Source organism: Pleurodeles waltl, chromosome 4_2 (assembly GCF_031143425.1).
Source record: "Pleurodeles waltl isolate 20211129_DDA chromosome 4_2, aPleWal1.hap1.20221129, whole genome shotgun sequence".
NCBI lineage: Eukaryota > Metazoa > Chordata > Amphibia > Caudata > Salamandridae > Pleurodeles > Pleurodeles waltl.
In genome coordinates, this window is record NC_090443.1 from 732,434,727 (window position 1) to 732,456,314 (window position 21,588).

Genomic DNA, 21,588 nt, shown 5'->3' on the forward strand with positions numbered 1-21,588 from the left:
GGGAACCCTTCGACTCTGTGCACACTATCTCTCACTTTGAGATAGTATATATAGAGCTAACTTCCTACAGCATCTAACAATGGCGCTAGTCAGGTTAGAGTCATTATTTTGGCTCTAACTTGACTAGCGCCATTCTTTCATGCACAACCTCCAGTTTTCCCTACACCTCCTCTACCCAGTTAAGGTCATGTATTTTGATGCTAACTGGGCCTTATGGCGCCTGGCTGGCGCACTGGAATGGCACTAGCCGGTGCTATACTTTTTGATGCAAACTTGCGCTAAAGCAGGTTTGCATCAAAAAGTATAAATCAGGCCCTATGTGTGCCAAAAATGTGTTAAAAGTGCTTTAGTTAAGTGAACAAAGTGCTGCCTGTTGCCCTATTTAGCCAACACAGAATACTGCATATGAAAAAATAAAGATTTAAAAACAGATAATGCGCAATTGTTATTTGTGTTAAGCACAAGGAAGTGCACTCCATCACCAGACAATGCCACAATTGTGAAGTCTTATGTTTGAGGGTTCTGCCTGCAACGGTTCTCCTGAACTGACGCGGGCAGCGCTAGAACAGTAGCTCACTGTGAGAGCAATACACCCCAGTTAAGTACAAAAGGAGCAGGGCCGCCTTCCAAGAGACGTCACCATTAAACAATTTATTAAGTGTTGAAGAAGTTAGAATAGTTTCCTTAAATCCAACTGTCATTCATTTTTGCATCAATTATTCTGACAATAGTACCAATGCACATTTTGTGAATAGACAATTCATCTTTTAAACCTATGTTCAACATATGTCAAGGTGGCCAGATTTGATTCCTACTTTTAGGATGTCTCTTATTTATTTATATCTAGTATTTCTAATGTGCACATTTGCCAGAGGGCATGTTGGCATTAGGAGTACTAAGAGAAACAAAAAACAATGACGGATTTAGCAAAACAGGAAAGTTTAAAGATTTGGCCAGAACTGATCAAAATTCCTGGAGAGGCGGTGGAGAGTTAGATGGTTCATATCCTTATGTGATACCTTTACATACAATGTAGTCAGTGATCATCCTGAAACTATACCAGTGCCCGCCCAGCATAAAAATGCTGCATTTATGGAATAGCATGCATGCTGAGATACAGAACAAACTAGAATTCATGGTATGCTCTAATACACATCTGTATAAGACAATTTTAATTGTGACCCAGGGACACATAGGATTTCACACTCCTGTTTCACGACTAGGGAGTATTTCACCTGAAGGCCACCTCTGAAACATTACATCACTTTAGTTCTCTAAGTAAGAACCAACTGATCTTCTGTCAGTTTATTCATGCCCATGGATCAAAGAAAGATTGTCAAGCACTACTAGCCACTCCTGGATAAGAGGATATGGTGGACTTTAAAATCAAACCAGTTCACACACCAAAGAGATACACTGAGATAGTGAACAAAACTCATCCATTTTCGAGAATTTTCAGACAGCCTGAATGAGCAACTCCATGCACAGAATAAATATATTCATAGTTCTATGATCTAAGAATGTTTCCACACTATATTACGCCCAGGGTGCTTGGTCACTATATTGCATAAGACAGACGGCAATACAATAATATTGCATCCACTGCACCAACCTACCACAATATTGCAAGTCAAGTATATAGCTACTGTTAACTCCACTTATACTAGGCTGTCAAGATTAGTGTAAGTGGAGTTAAAAATAGTAACCATATACTTACCTTGAGATGCATTTGATACGATAGCACTGAAGGACAATACTGTACAGTGACAAACAACCACACGCAGGCCTTAAGGTACCATACCCTATTGTTGGAAGGCATACTATCTAAAGGAATAGAATAACACATGGATGGCTCACACTGTCCAGGTCAAGAAAAACAAGTTGGAAAGCCTCTAGTAACAATGATAAAGAGATACCCAACAGAATAAGGGGTTTCATTCTCAAACTGAGATCTTGGAATTATCCTTCATGCTTGCAAAAATGTGCAATATCGCCACTGCACTTTACAACAGGCAATGCACAGCGTAATGCAACTTAGATAAACTACAAGAGGATATTTGCAGGAGCGTAGCCTGACACTTTTTAAAATGCTGACTTTGCTCCTACAAAGAAGCTCAGATGTCTGGTCTTTAATGCCCTAATGCCCTGCAAAATAAAACATGCATTCTTTCCAATTCCCCAAGAAGTAAAGCCTTTGCAACGAGAATTGGTTCTGGAAAACCAATGGAAATGTACCAACTCCAACATGATTAAGGGGTTGGAAATATCAAAAGTGGAGAAGCTTCGTTTCTTTTTCAAATTATTACTGATAAATTAAGGAAGCTAGACAAGTTACCATACAAATTGAGTCAATGTTAATATCAAGCTTAATGACATATGGCCTGATTTAGGACTCGGCAGAGGGGTTAATCCATCACAAAGGTAACGGATATCCTGTCTGCGAAATCTAGATACCATAGAAAACAATAGTATTTCTGGCATTTAAAATAAAAGGTGTTTCTTTTACCCAACTTAATAAAACTCATTTGTTGACCTTGTAAAAAATAAATACTGAAGTTCAACCTTGAAAGCTGCATACAGATAAATCTCAGCAGCATGTAGTTTGACCATCTAGCTAGCCTTCTTCCCGCCAAATGAATAAGCAAAGTCATCAGACAAACTAGAGTCTGAAATGCAGTCTTGGTCACAAGCTTTTAATATTGAACATTCATTCATCTTTCTCGACAAAGAAAAAAACAACCAGGTGCTCTTCCAGGGTGAAAACCACATGAAACAGAAATCGATTGATAGTGTACTCAAGAACATGGTGAGGAAAACAAATAACTTACGTTGTGGGAATCCAGAGCGGTCTGTTGTAGTTGGTGCGCCTACTTTTGAAAGAAATACACAAAATTAGTGCATCCCACTGTGACAATTGCCAATCATCAAGAAATCACATCCATATTTGCGTTCAAGTTTTTAAAGTGACTACTATGTAATGGACTACGTCTGTATTGGTGAACACCTAAGGTCTGAGCAACAATTTATGATGTCTTCTAAAATTGTCAAAAATGTTATTTTGTTGGGAAGAAGGACTCTTACTGAGCAAACGATGAGCATGGGTACTCTTTTGATTTGCTCTAAAAACTCCGAAGTAAAGATTCCATAAAATAGACTCACTTTTTCACCTCAACAGAGGCATCTTTAGTTTCATTACTCATGGAGTGTGGGAAAGAAAAAGAGGTGATTGATTTTTTAACTAAAAAAGCAGCCTAACTATGGCTAGTAAAACGGGTCCTGTGGGTATGTTATTTGTATTAGAGTGCTCTCTGGGGACGATTATGGGGATTACAAACAAGCACACATGCAGAGCTAAAACACCATTGTGCATAATAGCATATGAGGAGTATGCATATTAAGGCCATACTGCAACCTCGCAAGCATGAGATATGGGCCCAGTGACTGCAACTTTTAAGATGATGTACCTCCTTAAGTGACTTTTGTTTTCTAAGCTTTGGTTTCTCAAAGCAGAAAGATTATCCTTATGCAGATAAGAGTGGAATGTTTGGCTTTATCTAACAATGATAGCAGATCAGATCCTCTTCAAGACAAGAGGAGCGAGGGGAAAGGGCTGTCAAAAGTACACCTGGCACTGACAAAATACTATTTGGCAAAGTAGTCAAGAACTGGGACGATGACCTAAGAGGTAATCAATAGATTGAGGAAGGACAGAGTCGCACGGGGTCTCACTTAAAGACAATGATACGTCTGCAAAGATTCTGGGGTGCTCTCCCACACACTCTAAGAAACATGCAATATCCCTAGACACGGATCACACATACCTCTGTTTATTCAAGTTTACACATGGACAAGGGGTAGCTGGAGAGGTAATAGGGAACGAGAGGAGTAGGAAAAGAAGGGGACCAGGAAAGCTACAGGATCTGAACTAATTGTGAAAATGAGAAAAGGGAAGGGATCTTCAAACACCTTGTAATACTGAGCAATCATTGGAGGTAGAAAATGTGATGAAGAAAGCACCCTATTACCCTTGCTTAGGAAATGGGCTTGGGTTGTGAGTGAGGGTTGTCCACTGTGAGGCTGATTTAGAAGAAAATTGCCTCCACCATAAACTGGAGGACTTATATACAGTCCTAGGGATGATATCTCACACCACTCACCCTAAGTGACTGTCATCTCATGTACTGGAGAGGATGTAGCTGGACGGGACCATGCTACATATGTGATGAAAGTTCCCCCATGTTAGCAGGTAAGCTGGCCATTTCCCTTTGATTTAATGACGCATGGTAGAATGAATGTATGTATGGGAACTTATATAGTGCAAACCTAGCTAGGGAGCACCAAATCCCAAGCGACCCAATGACTACTATCCTTACTGTAGGAGATGAGGAGGGAATTCCCATATGACAGAGATTAACCACTCAAAATGCTGGTAGCTTTCTCATGAGTTATAGGCATGAACTTGTAGAACATAAACTCGCCACCAATGGCGTAATGGCGGCAAAGAAAAATAACAATAGAAAAGATAACGTGGTCTGACTGGAAAAAATATCTAACATACATCAATGTACGATTATTTCCCATATTGAAAAAACATATAATGACAATGTTAGAACATTTACTGTGAAACAATTCTATAGGACAGCTAACAGTGGGATGGGAGCTAGCGTGGAACACACTCTAAGGGCAGACATATAGAAACTACAAATTTCATAGAATCGGGTTGAAGGCAAGGGGTTGGGGAGGGTTTAAAGAGGAGTAATAGTCAGTGAGGTGCCAAGGAAATCAGGGCACACATAGAAAACAATGTCTACTCCCAGCGTAAATACGATCTAAAGTGTGCCTCTTTATGAAATAAAGGCAGGTCAGCTTTATTTGGAATACTGCATGTGCAGGCATTAAACCCTTTTGTATAAAGCAAGATTTCTAGCATGCATTTAATCTATTCTTATCTGTTGTAAAAAGATCGGATCAGCGAGGGTGGTGGGTCCTAATGCAAACATGGAAAATTAGCCTACCAAGCCCCACCCCCAGTTGGGTAGTGACAGCCATTACTGGGACGCAGTGGGCCTTGGAACCATAAGCTTCGGTGGCAACGCGCCAGCTGCACTAATTGTCGTGAAGCTGACGTCAAGGGCTTTATAGTGTCAGCACGCGGAGACGTATTTGCTAGGATGAGGGAGGGATGTCTGGAAACTAGCCCCGAGCTGTGATCCTGTTTTAGCTGAAATGATTGTAAATGTGTTCTTTTGGCGTTTGTTTAAAGTATCTTTTCTTTCAGGGGATTTACTTCTTGCGTTATTTCTTATGATATAATACAGTGAAGCGCACGAGCCACTCGTTCTCGGTGATTACCTCACGTGCAGACTATAACTCCCTTTCGGACCGCGCTCATTACCCAGCCTCCCTGGGGCCGTGAAGTGCGCATACTTTGGCCGGGTCCGGTTCCAGTCTGATTGCACACCAGGGACGCGGGGGGAATGCAAGCTCTTGGCTCTCTTCGAGACCCTCGGAGAAGCTGAAGTGGCCCATTATGCTCAATTACCCTCCGGACAAAACAGTCAACAATACCCAATCCTCATCCAGCTGTGACCAGGTTAAGGGGTCTCTCTGCCTTATTGAGTGAAGCAGCTCCGAGTGAAACTGTCTCAATTAGTTATTTCTTGAATCAGTCGCTAGTGGCACACGGAGTGGCCGAAGCTAAGGATAAAAATAAAGATACTCAAACGAATCACGAAAGTGAAATAATCTCCTTCTGGGCCCATAAAACACGCAAAATGGGTAACTATACTGGGAAAAGCACATGCGCCCAGAAATGCGGAAAGGCTGGAAAAGAACCAACACATGTTCTTGCTTGACTGCCAATATCTATAAATAATGTAGTACTCAGTGACCACTATATTAGCTCTCATTACCTCCCCATCCCCTTTACATCGTAAGGCTGAGTATATCACTATAAACAGGACATCCAAATGTGCACTTTCACTTCTTTTACAGGCGGCATTTATTTCCCCCAGCAAACCCTACCCCTACAGTGGGGTGACACACAGTGGCCTAACGAAACTGGAGGGGGCACCCTTTCAATATATATATGAACCCCCCCCCCCTCCGGTCTCACTCGGGCCACGTGCTGAGAGGCCCCCCTGGATCTCGATCCAACTGAGGTGCGGGGGCCTTTGTTAAGCCACTGGTGGCACAATCAAGGGGGGGTCCACGTCCTACGTGAGGACACAAGGCACTGAGTGTATGCTGAAAGACAAAGGGTAGACCTGCACCATCTGAGCATAACTGTTTAGCTAGCTGTACAGTGCAGCCAACATGAAAGGGTTATAGAACTATCAGAACTATGTGTGCCTGTATTTTGTGACCAGACTATGGATTTCTGCCTCGGCACTATTTAAGAAAGACTGTAAGGGTTCCTATGCAAGGCAAAGAGTAGTATAATTAAGCATAGATAAATCAAGGGAAGGTTGAGTTCAGCCAAACATTGCCATGATGAAGCCCTTTCTCCTACTAGATTCTGAAAGATAGGTAAGTTGAGAGGTAGGTCGAGCGTGATGTTGGAGTTGCAGACCTTGGTCTGGTCTCTCTTCACAACAATGCACAAGTCCAAGAAAGAGGGAACCCATCCCTGGTACCCTCCCCTGCTTCTATTTTTAATTCATTCTGTCCAGGTATTTTTGATAACCTCCCGCATGTCCTTTATGGAGTATGATTACTAGGATGACCTGAATGTAGACCATAAACCGAAAGGCAAATATGTCTGGAGCCAGTTTTGCAGGGAGTGATGGCTTAATTCAGCATCAATCTTAGGGTTCCTAGTAGGAAAGACACTCCCAATCCATTCAGTTCCTCTTTCATCTGTTTCACCACTGCCTCAAATCAGAGCTTAAAGTGAAGATAGAAGTAAAGGATGTTCTCCTCTGGGAACAGAATTATCTTGGGAGTGAATTGTAGCCACTTTTGATGACTGATCACTACCTCTTGACAGAGTGACTTTAAGAGACACCTCAGTGTTTCCTCCTGGATCCTATAAGTGTGCAGTTGTATCTGGCCAGAAATCGGTTGTGATAGATAATCTAGATTGAGATCATCATCAGGATCTGATATGCAGGTCTTATTTTGAACATAAGAACAACAGCCTATGTAATATCTTCATCTCTATCCTCTAGGAAAGACTAACCATCCATTTGCATTGCACTACAAGGTGATGGGAATTGTTCAAAGCTCTTGGATATCATGAAAACCAAAAAACAAAATTAGGCATGACAGGTCCTTTGGTGATCTGAGCATGTCATCCGTGTGTAAAAAAGTTCTGCTGTTAACCCTGGAGCATGTTCATGTCAGGGGTTGGAAAGGGCATCATGGGCAAAAATCGTTATGCTCATGTTACCCCATAAGGGGCACACTCTTTCTGGTGATCAGAGAAAATGTCTTCAAAGTACTTCAAAAGCCTTTGAAAAACAGTCATTAAAACATAAATCTATATATTTTGAAAAGGGAAACAATCCTATCAAATACATCATCCCTCCACTACATTATGAATGAGTCAAGGTCACACATTTAAAGGCATGCCGGAAAATCTTGCCTCTAACCCCCCTCCAGATATCATCAGCACACTTTGCATGACCCCTTGCTAGCATTGTCCATTTTAGGCATATTTTTTCAAGTTAACCCCAAAGTGGCCTGGAGAGGCTCAGTTAGAGACAAATGTGTGTCAGAAATGATCAACAAAAATAATCCCACTGGGTTAATGCCACTGTTGCCCAACTTTGGCCTACGACACACTAGTCTCATGACCTGCCAGAAGGGTGGTGACCATGGCATTTATGCTCGAGCCGATTCAGAACTTGGTGGTGGCACCAGTACCATGCAGAGAAGAGTGTCTAGAAGACTATGCAAGTTATTTTATTTTCATAAAAAAAGAAACTCAGGCTTTTTTTGCTTAGCTATAAACCTAAAGGGGATCAACAGATTCATACAGACAAAATATTTGAAGACAGAGATTAAAATAACATAATAATTCCCATTATTAGTCATTGAAAATCATCAATCTCCAGAATCCCAGTCTTCTTTTCCAGAGAACGTGGGGCACCAGAAATTCCTGCAATTGTTAGCACCTGGAACCCACTCACAGCTATTACTGAGTCCATTTGGCCTCAGATTCTCAACAAGATTATTTACCATGGTTCTGCTTCCCTCTGTGGGAATGGTACTACAGAGAGTAATGATACTGCACCCATATTTCGATAATTGGCTAAATTATGCACCTGAACTGAATAAGGTGAAACACCCCACAGAACTTGTGCACGTAGTTCAGCAGCATCATGGATTTCTCCAGAATATCTGCCAGCCTCAGTTTGCACCTTCCCAGGACCTGCAGCTATAGGTCTTTCTGCCCGATCCCCATGCTTCCAGGTTACATGAGTGCACTCCAGATTGCTCCCGGAGGACGCACCCTCTCACAGGAACAGACTAATTGCACAGCAGCAAGTATTACATATGAGTGGTCCTCTCAAAAGACTTCAATCGAAGTGCTGCTTTGTGCTTTTGTCACTCTACAGGTGGCATGTGTCTTCATGATGCTACAGGCGCAGCTGCATCTGGGCCATGATTTATAATCTTGCACAGATCTGAAAACCTGTATTGCTGGCATATATATTGCTTGTCTCCTGATGGATCCACCACGTGGTAAAATGATAGCTTCTGTTTCGCAGTCTCATCAGAGTACTCTGAACTCCTATTTCAGTGGCTACCATGGCAGATGCCAGCGGGTTGGCTGGGGAGTAATCTTGGGTGTCAAATCTGCTGTGATCTAGGGTAAATAATAGAACTACTTCATGCCTCCACCTGGAAAGAACTTATGGCCATTCACAGATCACTACAAGTGTTTGCTACTATTATCAGTAGCAAGACAGACGTAATTCAAATAGACAATATGTCATGACATGTTATATGTTATTTATAAAGCACACTACCACCATAGCATACTGTCACTAGAAGCTAACTGTCAGCAACACAAGCTACATATCCTGTTTTTGTCCCATAAGAAACCACCAAGTTTAATGAGTTTTCTAAAATATCATTGACACATTCTCCTTGAAAATGCAGAGGGTGGCATTGTCTGGGGCAAAGCATTCATAATCTTTACAATCAGTTTCTGTGCCGCAGCTCACCATCTGATGCTCTGCCCAGTCAACACTAAGGGTGTGGACACTGTGAGGATGAACCACTTCATCAGGATATTACCATCATCAAATGATCTTTGTCTTTTCTCAGCCATCATCTAATCAATGTACATGAGGTTTCTGTATTTTAAAGGAAGTCCTCTTTGCAACCCAGTATAATCTTCTTATTCTATGCATTCTACATTGAGTCCCAGAGGCAGAGACCTGGGGTGGATGCTCTATTATGCTGGCAGTCAGAAAGGATTTTTCTCTCTTACTGATTTAAAGGTTAATGACAACTCCACAAGAGAGGGGTTCGGTCAAAGTGACACTTTCCTTCTGGGCGCCGGTTGGTTCCTGTAGTTGCATTTAGTAGACCTCTCTCCAGAGTGGATCCTTCCTCAGTCTCCAAGTCACTGGAGGACCCCCCACATACTTTCGGTTAAGGCTGTCTATGTACAAGTTAAAAGGAATGGACTCTAGAAACTAATCCTTTCTGGGCAGTGGCTTCTTCTATCTCACATTTATAGATCGCCACTGGGCATGCTTCCAGGGTTCATGTAAGGGACAGTTGTAGGTATAATTTAATGTTCCAGGTTTAGCAGGGTGACATGCCTATGAATCACACTGAAGCTATCCTTAAGATTGTGTGAAAGGGCATAAGGGAACTCTTAGGTGGCCCAGGAGCAGTGGTGGGTTTGAGTAGTCATCTCCGTCTCTAACTCTGACACTGGCTCCCTCCAGAGATTTGACTCGAGTAGTGCCTTCCTCTTAGTACTTACCATTTGTCGGAATTTCTATGAAGGTCCTTCAATTAAGGTATGCTTTCACTTAGGGATCACATCGGCTAGCTGTCTGCAGGAGCTGGGTGTTTCCAGTAGAGGCCTCCGTACCTAAGGATACTTCCTGAAGAACCTCTGTTGTGGCTGATGCCAGGTAACTCTCCCAAAAAGGGATCTGCCTTTTGTTCTGAACAGGAAATAGTAATGCAATTTTTTTATCAGGGCCCTAAGCTAGAAGAGGATGCTCAGCTCTATCTAGATGTAACATATGTAGTGGAACTTTACCTAGAATGTTCCACAAACTACATGGGATCAATCAGGAAGATCCACACAGACTATGGCACCATCCAAGTGTGAGGCAGGTAGGTCCACCACTTAGGATCTTCCATCCATGCTGGTGTCTGCCAACCAACTGGATGTGGGAAACGTGATGTGGAGTTAAAACATTTGTAGTCTCCCCTGTCTTTCAAGCACAAGAGTCAGGGGTTTTCCAGTGCTAAGTGTATTAATACAGATGTGTTAGCATACACACGGTCAGTGAAGTGTTCGGGTGTGGATGGACAGTTTGAGATACAGCCAGAGAGTTATAAATTCTTGCCGAGTACAGTATCTGCTACAAAAAACAGGCTAACAGGTCTTGTCAAACTAAATATCATAATGAAGAGTTCCGGCAACAGTGACCATTCCAAGCAGTTCATACACCACATAGTTAAAGAGGCAATTATTACTAAATTAAGGATGTCAGGGCTCTCCAAATGCTTTCCTCCACTCTCCTCTGTCTAGTGTGGTCTGCACCTCACTTGATATTGGCATTGTAGGATAGGCTGTCATTGGTCAGTATGAAAGATTCACCCACTGCCAGCATTGCAAATAAGAAGCTGCATATTCCTAATGCTTCATAACTCTATTTTCTGCTCCCTGGACACTCCATCATTAGGTCCCACTGGGTGGAATGGGGTGTGTGTATTTTAGTGTGCTCATATAAAACGGATCAAACATTGAAAAGTTTAATTATTTTTGTTTTTTATAGAATTCAATAATTAATAAAGAATATGCTTCTTTAATTTGACTCAAAATATGAGACATGGGGCATGTGAATACTTTCTAATTGACACATGTAGGATGTGTCGTACGGTAGAAGTTTAATTTTTAGGCAATTTCATATCAAATAAATCAAAGAATAGATGACATATCAGAGCTGCACGGTAGGTTTTACGGATTCTATTTGATTTGTTCTGCATGTGTACATGCAATTCCGTGTGATTATAACAAAGTGCAGCAGGTCTGATTTATCCTGGGATGGTGCCATGATTGTCAGGATATGTTGATAAAGCCCTATTGTGTGTTTTGCCTGAAACCGCACAATACTCTGGGAAGTGTTCCAAGGAATGTCCTGCCACGAGGCTTGGTTACAGATATTCCATTATATTTATTTTTGGTGAAACGGGCCCCGAATTGTTGTGGAAATTCTTTTGAGGACTGCTATGCCCAGAACAGTCAATGGAAATAACTGTAAATTCCATTTGGCAGCGGGATAATCTATATAATCTATCTACAGAACATCTGCAGGAGTAGCCTTTTTACTTAAATCACAATCTTCAAGTCAATTAATTGAAATTGCTAGATTTTGTTTACACTAAGTCTTCCTGCGGGAGCGGGGGTCTCTGGGTGGGTTCCTGGAGAATTTGTTTAATTGTTTGAATGTGTGCCTCTAATGAGTTAAGCAAAAACAGTTGCTGGTCGGATCCCTTAGCAAAGTTCCAGACTGTCCAAGTATACAAAATATATGGGCTGCATAACTGTGATTGAACAATTTCTAGTCCTGGCTGTTGTCCCAGTACTGGAAGAATTGTGTAGATTTTTTTTTTTACTTTGTCTATGACTGCAGCATAACAGGCTGATTCTAAGCCTAAAGCCAGATAAGACTAGCCCATTTACCATACCATGAGTTCAAGAGACTGAGGCATGTGTGAGAGACTGCACAATACAGTCAGTGCTTAATTTGAGCCAGTGGCAAGTGTGACCCAGCAGCACTGTTTTTGGGGACCGGGATGTATTTAAAAGAAATCTTGAACCAGAACGAGAAAAAGCAAAGCAGAAGAGGGGAAAAGGAGGAAGAGAAAGACGGAAAATCAGTGGAAATGTATAAAGTAGGGATGAAAACAAACCTAAGTGAGTGTGATACAGGGGCAGGGAGAGCATAGTGATGGATTAAAGAGGAATGTGGTGAAATAAATTCTAGACTGCCTTGGTATTCGGCAACCCCGATATTTGGCAGCTGCCTTTGCGGGCTTCTTAGAAAAATGTGGGCCCGGCACTTATGCTTTTACAAATTAACCACTGAGCAAACTGTAGCCCACCTAGAAAGGTGACTCTCTTTTGACACTAACTTTCTTTCCCTGTTGCCAGCTCTAAACTTATAGATGTGTTGGGATGGCTGTCTACTCTATTTGTATTTCTTGTCTTATCTTGACTACATACATTTTGTGAATTTAGCCTTGAAAGGCAGGGGAGCGGTTTACATAGGAAGCAGAGATTTATGTCGGGAGGCATAAAGGTGGGAATACCCACTATATTTGGGTGATAGAGGAGTAGGTGGCTATACTCAGCACAAGGTAGATGGCGTGAAGAATAAACATCTGGGTGTGAAGTTAATGGGAGAAGAGTCGTTTACTGGATAATATTTAGTGATAACCAAACACAGACTATATTAGGTGCAATGGCATTAGTATCATAGCCTTTTGCAACAGAGCATGGGGATGTCTGAACGTGACAAGAATAAGTAGGTGAGTCATGCCATTTGGACAGATCCAAAATGCCCTGTTAAAAGACTTGTTATTGGTCAGTGTTGTTTCTTCGTGTCGTCAGTGGAAACCCTGTGGCTCGTGCATACAGGAAATAGCTTGGCAGAAGAAAAAACTGCATTCCGATCTTTCCAGCGGTATTTATGCCATTTCTAGGAATCAGCTGGTAATCTGTAGTATGGTATCGTATTATATAGTAGAATGCTCTTTAAGGTAGAATAGAATGCTCCTTGCCATTCCATGATCTGTATTCTTGGTATACATGGGTGGGTTAAGAATGTTGCCGGCATTCTTCCCTGGCAGGAGATAGATGCTACACCTACGCTATGGTGATTAATAAAAGGAGTCAATATCAAATGTCCACTTGATCTGGATGTTATTTTTTGCGAGGGAACACCACATAACCTAGCTAGCTATCGCCCCATAGGTGAGCCCAGGACGGCTGCAGAAGCTCTCTGTGATGTGGTGAGATCACAACGTGATGCGATGGGGCAGGGCTAATTACCACAGCTGGTGTAAGAAGAGTGAAAAAAGGTAAAGATTGGGATAACGCCCGGATATGGTACCGCGGCCTCCCAACTTCTGGGGATGCCCAACCAAAATGTTTTTGAGTGGTGGCGGGAGGGTTACCATGTCACTTTGGAGCCTTTCCACTGTAAAAAATATTGATTGTGAATCTATTTTGACTGTTAAAAAATATATCCAAAGCGGCACGTAGGGCCAGATGTAGTAAGGTCCGAATTTGCGATTCGGAAATTGCGAGTCGGTGCAACTCGCAATTTCCGAATCGCAAATTCGGATGCAGAACGGTGTCTCAGACACCGTCTGCGACTCGCTATGGGGTCGCAAAGACCCACCTCATTAATGCTAATGAGGTGGGTCGCTTTTTGCGACCCCATAGTGAGTCCCTGCACTCACAGGGATGGTGGCCTGCTGAAGTCAGCAGACCTCTATGTCTGTGACTTCTTTTTCAATAAAGCAGTTTTTTTTTTTTCTTTTTGCAGCCCGTTTTCCTTAAAGGAAAACGAGTTGCAAAATGAAAAAAATTACGAAACCATTTGGTGTCGTTTTTTCTGTGTAGGCAGTGGTCCATTGGACTACTGCCTGCTCTGAAAAAACCTTTATGCCCACATTCACAAAGGGGAAGGGGTCCCCTGGGGCCCCCTTCCCTTTTGCGAATGAGTTACCACCAGTGTGACACTGGTGGTAACTGCGAATTGCTTTGCGACCGCATTCGCGGTCACAAAGCAATTCTGAATTGCGATGCGAGTCGCAAATAGGAAGGGAACACCCATTCTGAGCTATGCTGATCAATCCTTAAAACTGAAAAAAGGAAATGAGTCCCAGATAGCACAGACCGTTATTAATGAGCTATAGAAATATTTTGAGCAGGGCATTCGTATGAGCTCCCCCTCCTCCACTCATACATGCACCCTTCCAGCTGTGACTGTCCCCAATAATGAGCACCACCAGTCACGAGGAAAGGTACGCTAGGGAATCGCAGGGGAGGATACCTAGCCACTGCTTTTGTCTCCCTCCCCACCTCGTAATTCCTGTAAAGCAGTGGTTCCCAACCTGTGGTACGGGGATCCCTGGGGGTCAGCGAAGCCTACTCACAGAGTCTGCCAGCGCTAAGAAAATTAAATAATATTAACAGGTTAGGGGCCAGATGTAGGAAAGCTTTAGCGACTCGCAAACGGCGAAAAACACCGTTTGCGAGTTGCTAAAGCCCATCTGGTATGTAGAAATGCATTTTGCGAGTCGGAACCGACTCGCAAAATGCATTTCCGAGTCGCAAATAGGAAGGGGTGTTCCCTTCCTATTTGCGAGTACCATCCACTTGAAGTGGATGGTAACCCAGTCGCAAACGGGAAGGGGTCCCCATGGGACCCCTTCCCCTTTGTGTCTGGCCTAAAAAATAATTTTTCAGAGCAGGCAGTAGTCCAATGGACCACTACCTATCCTGAAAAATACCGAAACAAAAGGTTTCCGTTTATTTTTCAAAGTGCAGCTCGTTTTCCTTTAAGGAAAACGGGTTGCACTTTGAAAAAAAAAAACTGCTTTATTTAAAAGCAGTCACGGACATGGAGGTCTGCTGTTCCCAGCAGGCCTCCATGTCCGTGAGTGCCCTGAATCGCTATGGGGTCGCAAATTGCGACCCACCTCATTAATGTTAATGAGGTGGGTCTTTGCGACCCCATAGCGACTCGCAGAAGGTGTCTGAGACACCTTTCTGCATCCCAAATTGCGACTTGCAATTTGCGAGTCGCAGGGACTTGCAAATTGCAAGTCGCAATTTGGGAAGTTGCTACATCTGGCCCTAGGTCCCCAGCTTTTAGTAATGGCTCATTGGGGAGGAGAGGGGGTCCTTGGATTCCAATAATAATTTAGTGGGGGTCCCCAGGTTCCAGTTATGATAAAGGGGGGGGTCCACAGAAGTCAAAGGGCTGTGAACCGCTGCTGTAAAGGGAGCAAAAGCAGGACGCTCGTGCAGCAGCACAGACTGCAGCAGAACCACAGAAGGTCATTACACACGACGGTGACATCACTGAGGCCTTCTTTGTCACTGTTTAATGTCCCAGTGGTGAGATGTGCTTCCCCTTTCTACCAATTGTTCATTTGGAGTAACAGGAGTCTCAAATACAAGAGAGAAAGAACATATATTCGAATCCCTTAAGTTATATATTTAACACAGTTAGGAAGGAGCATGTAAGAGATTGCGTACCTTGTGACTTATCATCGTAAGAAACAACAGCGAGGGGCTTAGTAAAGGTCTTCTTGTTTTGCATCATGGCCAAAATCATTTCGGCTTTCAGGGAGTCACAGGCTTCGTCGGGAGGGATGCACTGTTAGGTGGAAAAAAACAGGCCCGAGGTCAAGGATTCTCTCGAAATAAAGCTCCTGATATTTGCCAGAGAAGTCGTCCAGATGTCTCTGTATCAGTACTGTTTACTCAACAGGAACATGAGATTTAAGTTCGAAAACAATTTCAAAAACAGTGTGGCACAATGTCATAGAAATCGCAGTGCAACAGGACCCAACATCAAAATATTGTGGAATGTCATTTTCAGTCACAACATGCTTCCTCTCCTCTGTCTTTTTGATTTATACACCAGACAAATATAAACAGTGCAATAAAATCTGCTACTAAAGGATTGAGTAGCTGTGCTGCATGAAGCTATTTCTACTACCTCTGAGGAGTTCAAGGAACTACTGTACACTGGATCTATAGGAATCATCATAATGATGGGGCTACTTGAGCGTGCTGAGACAAATGAGAACCTAGGGGTCCTGCGTCTAAGTGTAGATAGTTATTGTACACATGAAGACTCACACCTTCTGCACGGGACTGGCTGACTCCCACAATCACCCTTCAGTCTCACTATAGTGATACAGATTTAAATGACAAGATCTGGGATGAACCAGCCATGGTGAGTATAACCTAAGGAAAACAATGTCCCTTTCTGTGGCCAATATGTAGCCCTACAAATCCACACCCACAACCTAAAAGAACCACTGGCCAAGGAAACAATGTAGTACGGCAAGGCTCCTATGCAAAGGATCCTGAGCACTGACAATTATACATTCCATAACGGACTCCTCTTCACACTTATCAGCTTTACAAAATCCATCCTACACACCGACCACAGCTTCCGAGACCCACATAAAAGCCAGGAAGAATTCTGGGCACATTTGCAACTAGCTAGAGCTCTGCCAGATGTGTATGGTGTAAATCATTTAAAAATAGACATAAAAGAGATGTAGACTAAAAGTATTGTAGTTTATAGATAGTGTTTGCTTCTGCTTGTGCCCAGCAAATTTTTAACCACATGGGACAAATTATCCAGCGTACTCTGATTTTGGAGCTGGGAATGGCATGCATCTTTGCCACACTTAAAGCAAACAGAATGTTGAAGATAGGAGGCTGAGTTTCAGATTAGCTCTGGGAACAATATTCAGAGACTCCTTTTAGGTTAAATAAATATATGTTCCTTGGTGCAATAATCCAAAAGGATTTCCACAATGTTAAACTTCCTTGTCAGGAGCAGCATTAACCAATAAGAAAAGAGGCACTGAGCCTGGATGGTAACCTTTCAGATCACGTGTAGAGAGAAATAGCTCTTTGTTATCTATAACGAAACCATTGGGAATCCAGGCTGTGAATTCTGAATGCTGCCTTTTTGACTCTCAGTAACAGGGAAATGGCCTGGATTTTCTCCACCATCTGAGTTACTGATACTGGGGCTTGGTTGGGACCGAAGATTCTGAAGGAAATCCTGAAAGGAAGCCCAAGAAAATCTGATGCAGTTTGGAGAACCACATCCAACTTGCCGACCAGGTTGTCAGTATTATATGAGTGTGGTTGCCCTTGATCTTTTGGATCACTATAGAGGTCGAAATAACAGGAACGAGGCATTGAGAAGATGAGGTGGTTGATTAGGGGTACAGTGGGCACTCTGCAAAATAACTAAGGTGCCTGTGGCACTTCCTCCACCTGCCCAGAGGCATATCTAACAGACATTTCTCCGAACGTACTCCTGATGAATTGCCGCATTGTTTTTTAATTTCAGAAACAATTTCCCAAAAGAGGGCAGATGGGGTGATCTCTGAAATAGACCAACACAAATGTCCTGATGCATCCGGAGTGTTCTTCCTTGCACGTCACAGACATTTTTCTTTCTTTCCTGTCTGGTACCACCATGCCTGGTATTCTTGTTGGCACTCGTCGGGGTCAGCACAACATCTTCTGAATGAGCAGGTCTCCCAGGTGGGCCCTGTCTGCGGTCTCAGGGTCTATGACATGGATATCACATTGATCAGCAAGGCTACCTCATAATCCCTGGGTATCACTGGTTCATGTTGTTTGCAAATTAAACAGGCTTGATCCCAGCCTCAAGAAGGGTGTTGGCAGCTTCGTGTAGTATCCCGTCCAAAGTCCAGAGTGTTGAAAGGGACTGACTCCTGATGGCTAGTAATTACTAGTGGTCAAATTGACAGGTATGAGTACGCTGGAAATTGTCACATTGGAAGGTGTATTGGACATTTCAAACAAACATCTGTGAAACAACAAAAAGGCTGCCACTGTCTGCTATCTGACAAGAGCCAGACCTACAGGGACTGGGCCACATGTAGGGAACTGCTGTTTCAAACCTTATTCGCAGGCATGGTGAATTCAAGTTTATGCTTGTCATGTGTGCATGTTATGTTATTTTGGCATGACTAGGAAGATAAAGATACAGTTTATCTTTCATACATTAGGCAAGCGGTTGTGTTAATTGCTGTTGAACATAAAAGCGTGTGAACTACGTTTCACGCTGTTTGTTTCAGTATACACTTGTAAAAGTTCTAAATATATTATTAACATTAATAGAGAACTACCCAGAGTTGTAGTTCATAGTAGGTGCACAAAAAGTGGTGTCTGTGGGTTCACATGGTAGCATCTCTCCTTGCAGGATCAAAAGGTGTAGCTGTGCCACTTGTTTCACAGTGAGTGTGGGAATTGTGTGTTAAAAATTAACAAGAAGACCCACATTTTCTAGGGGGCTAATAGGAGAGATTTCTTGAACTAGAAAACATCAGTTTAAAAAATAGCAACTTGCAATCATAAACCTGCAGATTTCCACGTTTACGCTCTGGGATAGTGTAACTTTAGAAAACGTCATTATCAACATTGTACAATAACTAAGATGCTGTGTGTTGTGGGGGGCTGTGAAGTGCTGTAGTGCAAATAGAATCAGGGAATAACAGGCAAGCTAAAACTGCACCACAAAAGACTGACCTGTGGGAGGTCTTGGGTATCGCTCTGTCGCTTGGTACACAAAGTCAGCTCACAGTGCAGGAAGAGCAATGACGTGTTAAACATGGGTTTGAAAATAAAGCTGAACCTCTTTGTGTCCATCTGTGCCGGAAACACAGGGCTGATCTTCTGCACATTGTAGAATTTAACAGACTCATCTTTGGGACAAATGTTTTCGATAATCGTATAATCCGACATGACATTGGCGTTTGAAGAAGGGGAGATGAAGCACGTTTGAATGGCAAATCCCAGTTCTTTGTCAGCCCTTGTTAGGGAAACCTGCAGAAAGAAAACATTTCTTAGTACTTTCCAGGAAAACTGTGATCCTTTATACAGTGTTCTGAAGTATAAACATTAAAACAAAGAAAAATAGTAATCAAGTGATTTAAGGTCCCCTGCTGTCATCTGCCGTGATTTATCCATCAAAAATGTATTGATAAAGTTGACAAAGAAAAAAGTACTCCAAGGACATGAGAAAACAATCAAACATGATATTTGATGTGAACTGAATGGGTGGCCTGGCTTCGAAGCACAATAGATTGTGAAATACGCACAGTCAATCCACTGAAACCACCTTGGAAGTTCAAACACAACTCAGGCAATTGAGTGGAGTCTGTATTTAGCCCCATGGGTCTGCAAATCAGGGTGAAGCTCCCCGTCACATTTTTGTCCTTGCCTCACTGCAATGCACTTGGGAAGAAGGGAGCTCATTACCACAATAGGTTGTCAAGAACATTTGGTATTCGGCCTCGATTCAAAGAGAATGCGTGGCGTAACATTCAGTGTTGGATATCTTGCCCAGTTCTGGAGTACGAGAAGGCGCCATCCACACTATGAACATTTCTTTTCCGCTCATGGAGCTCTAGCCAATGAGATGCCAAGGATCGTCAAGGCATGGACTACCCTTCACTATGATTGTGTGGAAGTTCTGATGCCTACCAAGAAAGAAGACAGGAACAGACTCAAGAGGGAGGGAGTAGTCCACTGGTGAGTTATTAATTGAACAGATCGGTAGCGATTGCACTAGTGTGCAGTACAATTACATTAAAGGCGTATGTGACTATGAAGTGATCCACAGGGTAAATCAATCCATTGAGTTTATTGGTATTGTGCCACAAGGTCCTCCCAAGCTCAAAGCATCATTACCTCTGCTAGATTTGAAGTCTCAGTAGAAGCTATGCAAGTGTTGACTATCTTGACCAATTACACTTAGAATGTGTGAAGCGGTCAGTCTTTTATGAGATGACTGGGTTCAAGCCATAGGGGGTTCTATGAACATGAATGTTACCGGGATAGGTAGAAACACATGGACTGTTTGTTTGTCAACTAGAATGTAAGTGGATTTAACTTTATGTATTAGTCCGTCTATCTTAGATTAGCAAACATATCAAGGAGTTTACATAGGTAATCTGCAAACTCCCACAGAGATCAAGAAGGGACAGTTTTATAATTACTTTGAGGAAATGTACTTTCCAGTTCCTGCCTCTAGATATTATACAATGATAAAGGTTAAACATCTTACACGGGTTAGAATAGTAACCACGGAGTCTGACAATCCATTTCTAAAACAATCAAAATACACATTTTTGTATTAAGCAATTAACCAATGCTTAAAAATCAGCAAAAGGCAAATGTTGGTAGAGAAAGTGATAATGATGTGCATTACCTCCACATAAATCTGTCCATTTTCAGCAACTGGAAAAACACCTTGCGAAGGAGTGAGAAAGAGAACTGTTTTATACAGCTCCATGTCGAAGGTAACTGCTGAGAGGTGTGTCTCAGGAAACACAAACAAGAAGGGATCGAAGACTGTTCTTTTCTCTTGAGGCAGGGTGCAGTTGAACTAAAATGAGAAGTAACACACAACCACTACTCATGAATACACACCTTTAATAAAAGCAGCACACCAACATGATTCATGGACCAGTCACAAACACCTACCACCACAATTTCGGGTCTGCTTAATAACGGCAAATCTGGTTCTGTTTCATCGGTATCTCCTGGAAATCCATTGTCTCCTGATTCGGTGTCTTCGTAATCACCAGGCCAACCGCTCCCATCGCTGGATGGCATAGTGATCTGCTCGTAAACAGAATAACACAAGAAAGAGTCAATATTCATTTTCTACGTCCAGACCACATTTATTGATCAATGCTTCACGCTTTATATAAATGTAGACAGAATAAATAAATCGTTTTGTAAATCCAGGAACAAGGCCCAATCCCCTCAGAGGTAAAGACTTAAGCCCTCATTTAGAGTGAGTCTGGCTTCAGCGGTAATGCCTCCCTTCCAGTAATTGTGTTAATGCACCCGTTAGCAGGCAAAAACCGCAAATTTAGAATTAGATGGGGATTAACCTACAAGAACAGTGTTTCAGAATGGTTTTCCACACATAAAGGTGCAACTTTAGCATCAACAAAAATCTAATGCGAATAGGTAAGTATTTCAAATACTGGGAAGTAGTATTACTTTTTTTAATACTACGTAGTTCAAAGCGCAAACATTGTGTTAAATGCATGGAAAACCACTTTATGCACACTTAAGCACACATTTTCACCTCCCAGAGAACTCTAAATGGTGGTCTTAATGTACATAGAAGAAGGGCTTAACATTTTTCTTCACAAATAAATGTATAAAATGGTTTGATCGACGGGGACAAAACTCTAAAATGCCTCCCTAGAATTCAAAGTCCATTATTTCAGGGAAGATCAGAGCAGAAATAGGACGGAATTGTCGACTTTCTTCGACTTCCCAAGATTAACAAGCATTTGCAATGCAATAGGTCTCGCATTTGCGAGAGGTAGAGCTGTTGGCATTGTAAATGCATAACTGAACTTTTCTTGCCATTGGCCAACGCTGCCTTATAATTCGGTCCTTTCAAGTGGACCTGTATATAACTTAAGTAGTTCAATTTACCTTCTTCCTCTATCTGCAGCAAAAAAATAAAAAGATTGCAATTTAGCATCCTAATTTAAATATAATTTAGGCAACATCTGTTTTAGTAGCTTGACATTAAGATTTGCTCTGGTGCGCAGACAGTG

The 21,588-nt window shown here is 42.3% G+C and overlaps 1 protein-coding gene across 1 annotated transcript in view; it reads right to left on the reverse strand.

Moving 5' to 3' along the window:
* The window catches only part of TGFBR3 (transforming growth factor beta receptor 3), a 399,166-nt gene that overhangs the window by 80,401 nt on the left and 297,177 nt on the right, over window positions 1–21,588 (reverse strand). Inside the window, exons 10-14 of the mRNA XM_069232346.1 lie at window positions 20,489–20,626; window positions 20,214–20,390; window positions 18,530–18,826; window positions 15,476–15,596; window positions 2,829–2,870 (exon numbers count right to left, since the gene is read on the reverse strand). Of these exons, the coding sequence (XP_069088447.1) occupies window positions 2,829–2,870; window positions 15,476–15,596; window positions 18,530–18,826; window positions 20,214–20,390; window positions 20,489–20,626 (775 nt within the window). The remainder of the gene's footprint in view (window positions 1–2,828; window positions 2,871–15,475; window positions 15,597–18,529; window positions 18,827–20,213; window positions 20,391–20,488; window positions 20,627–21,588) is intronic.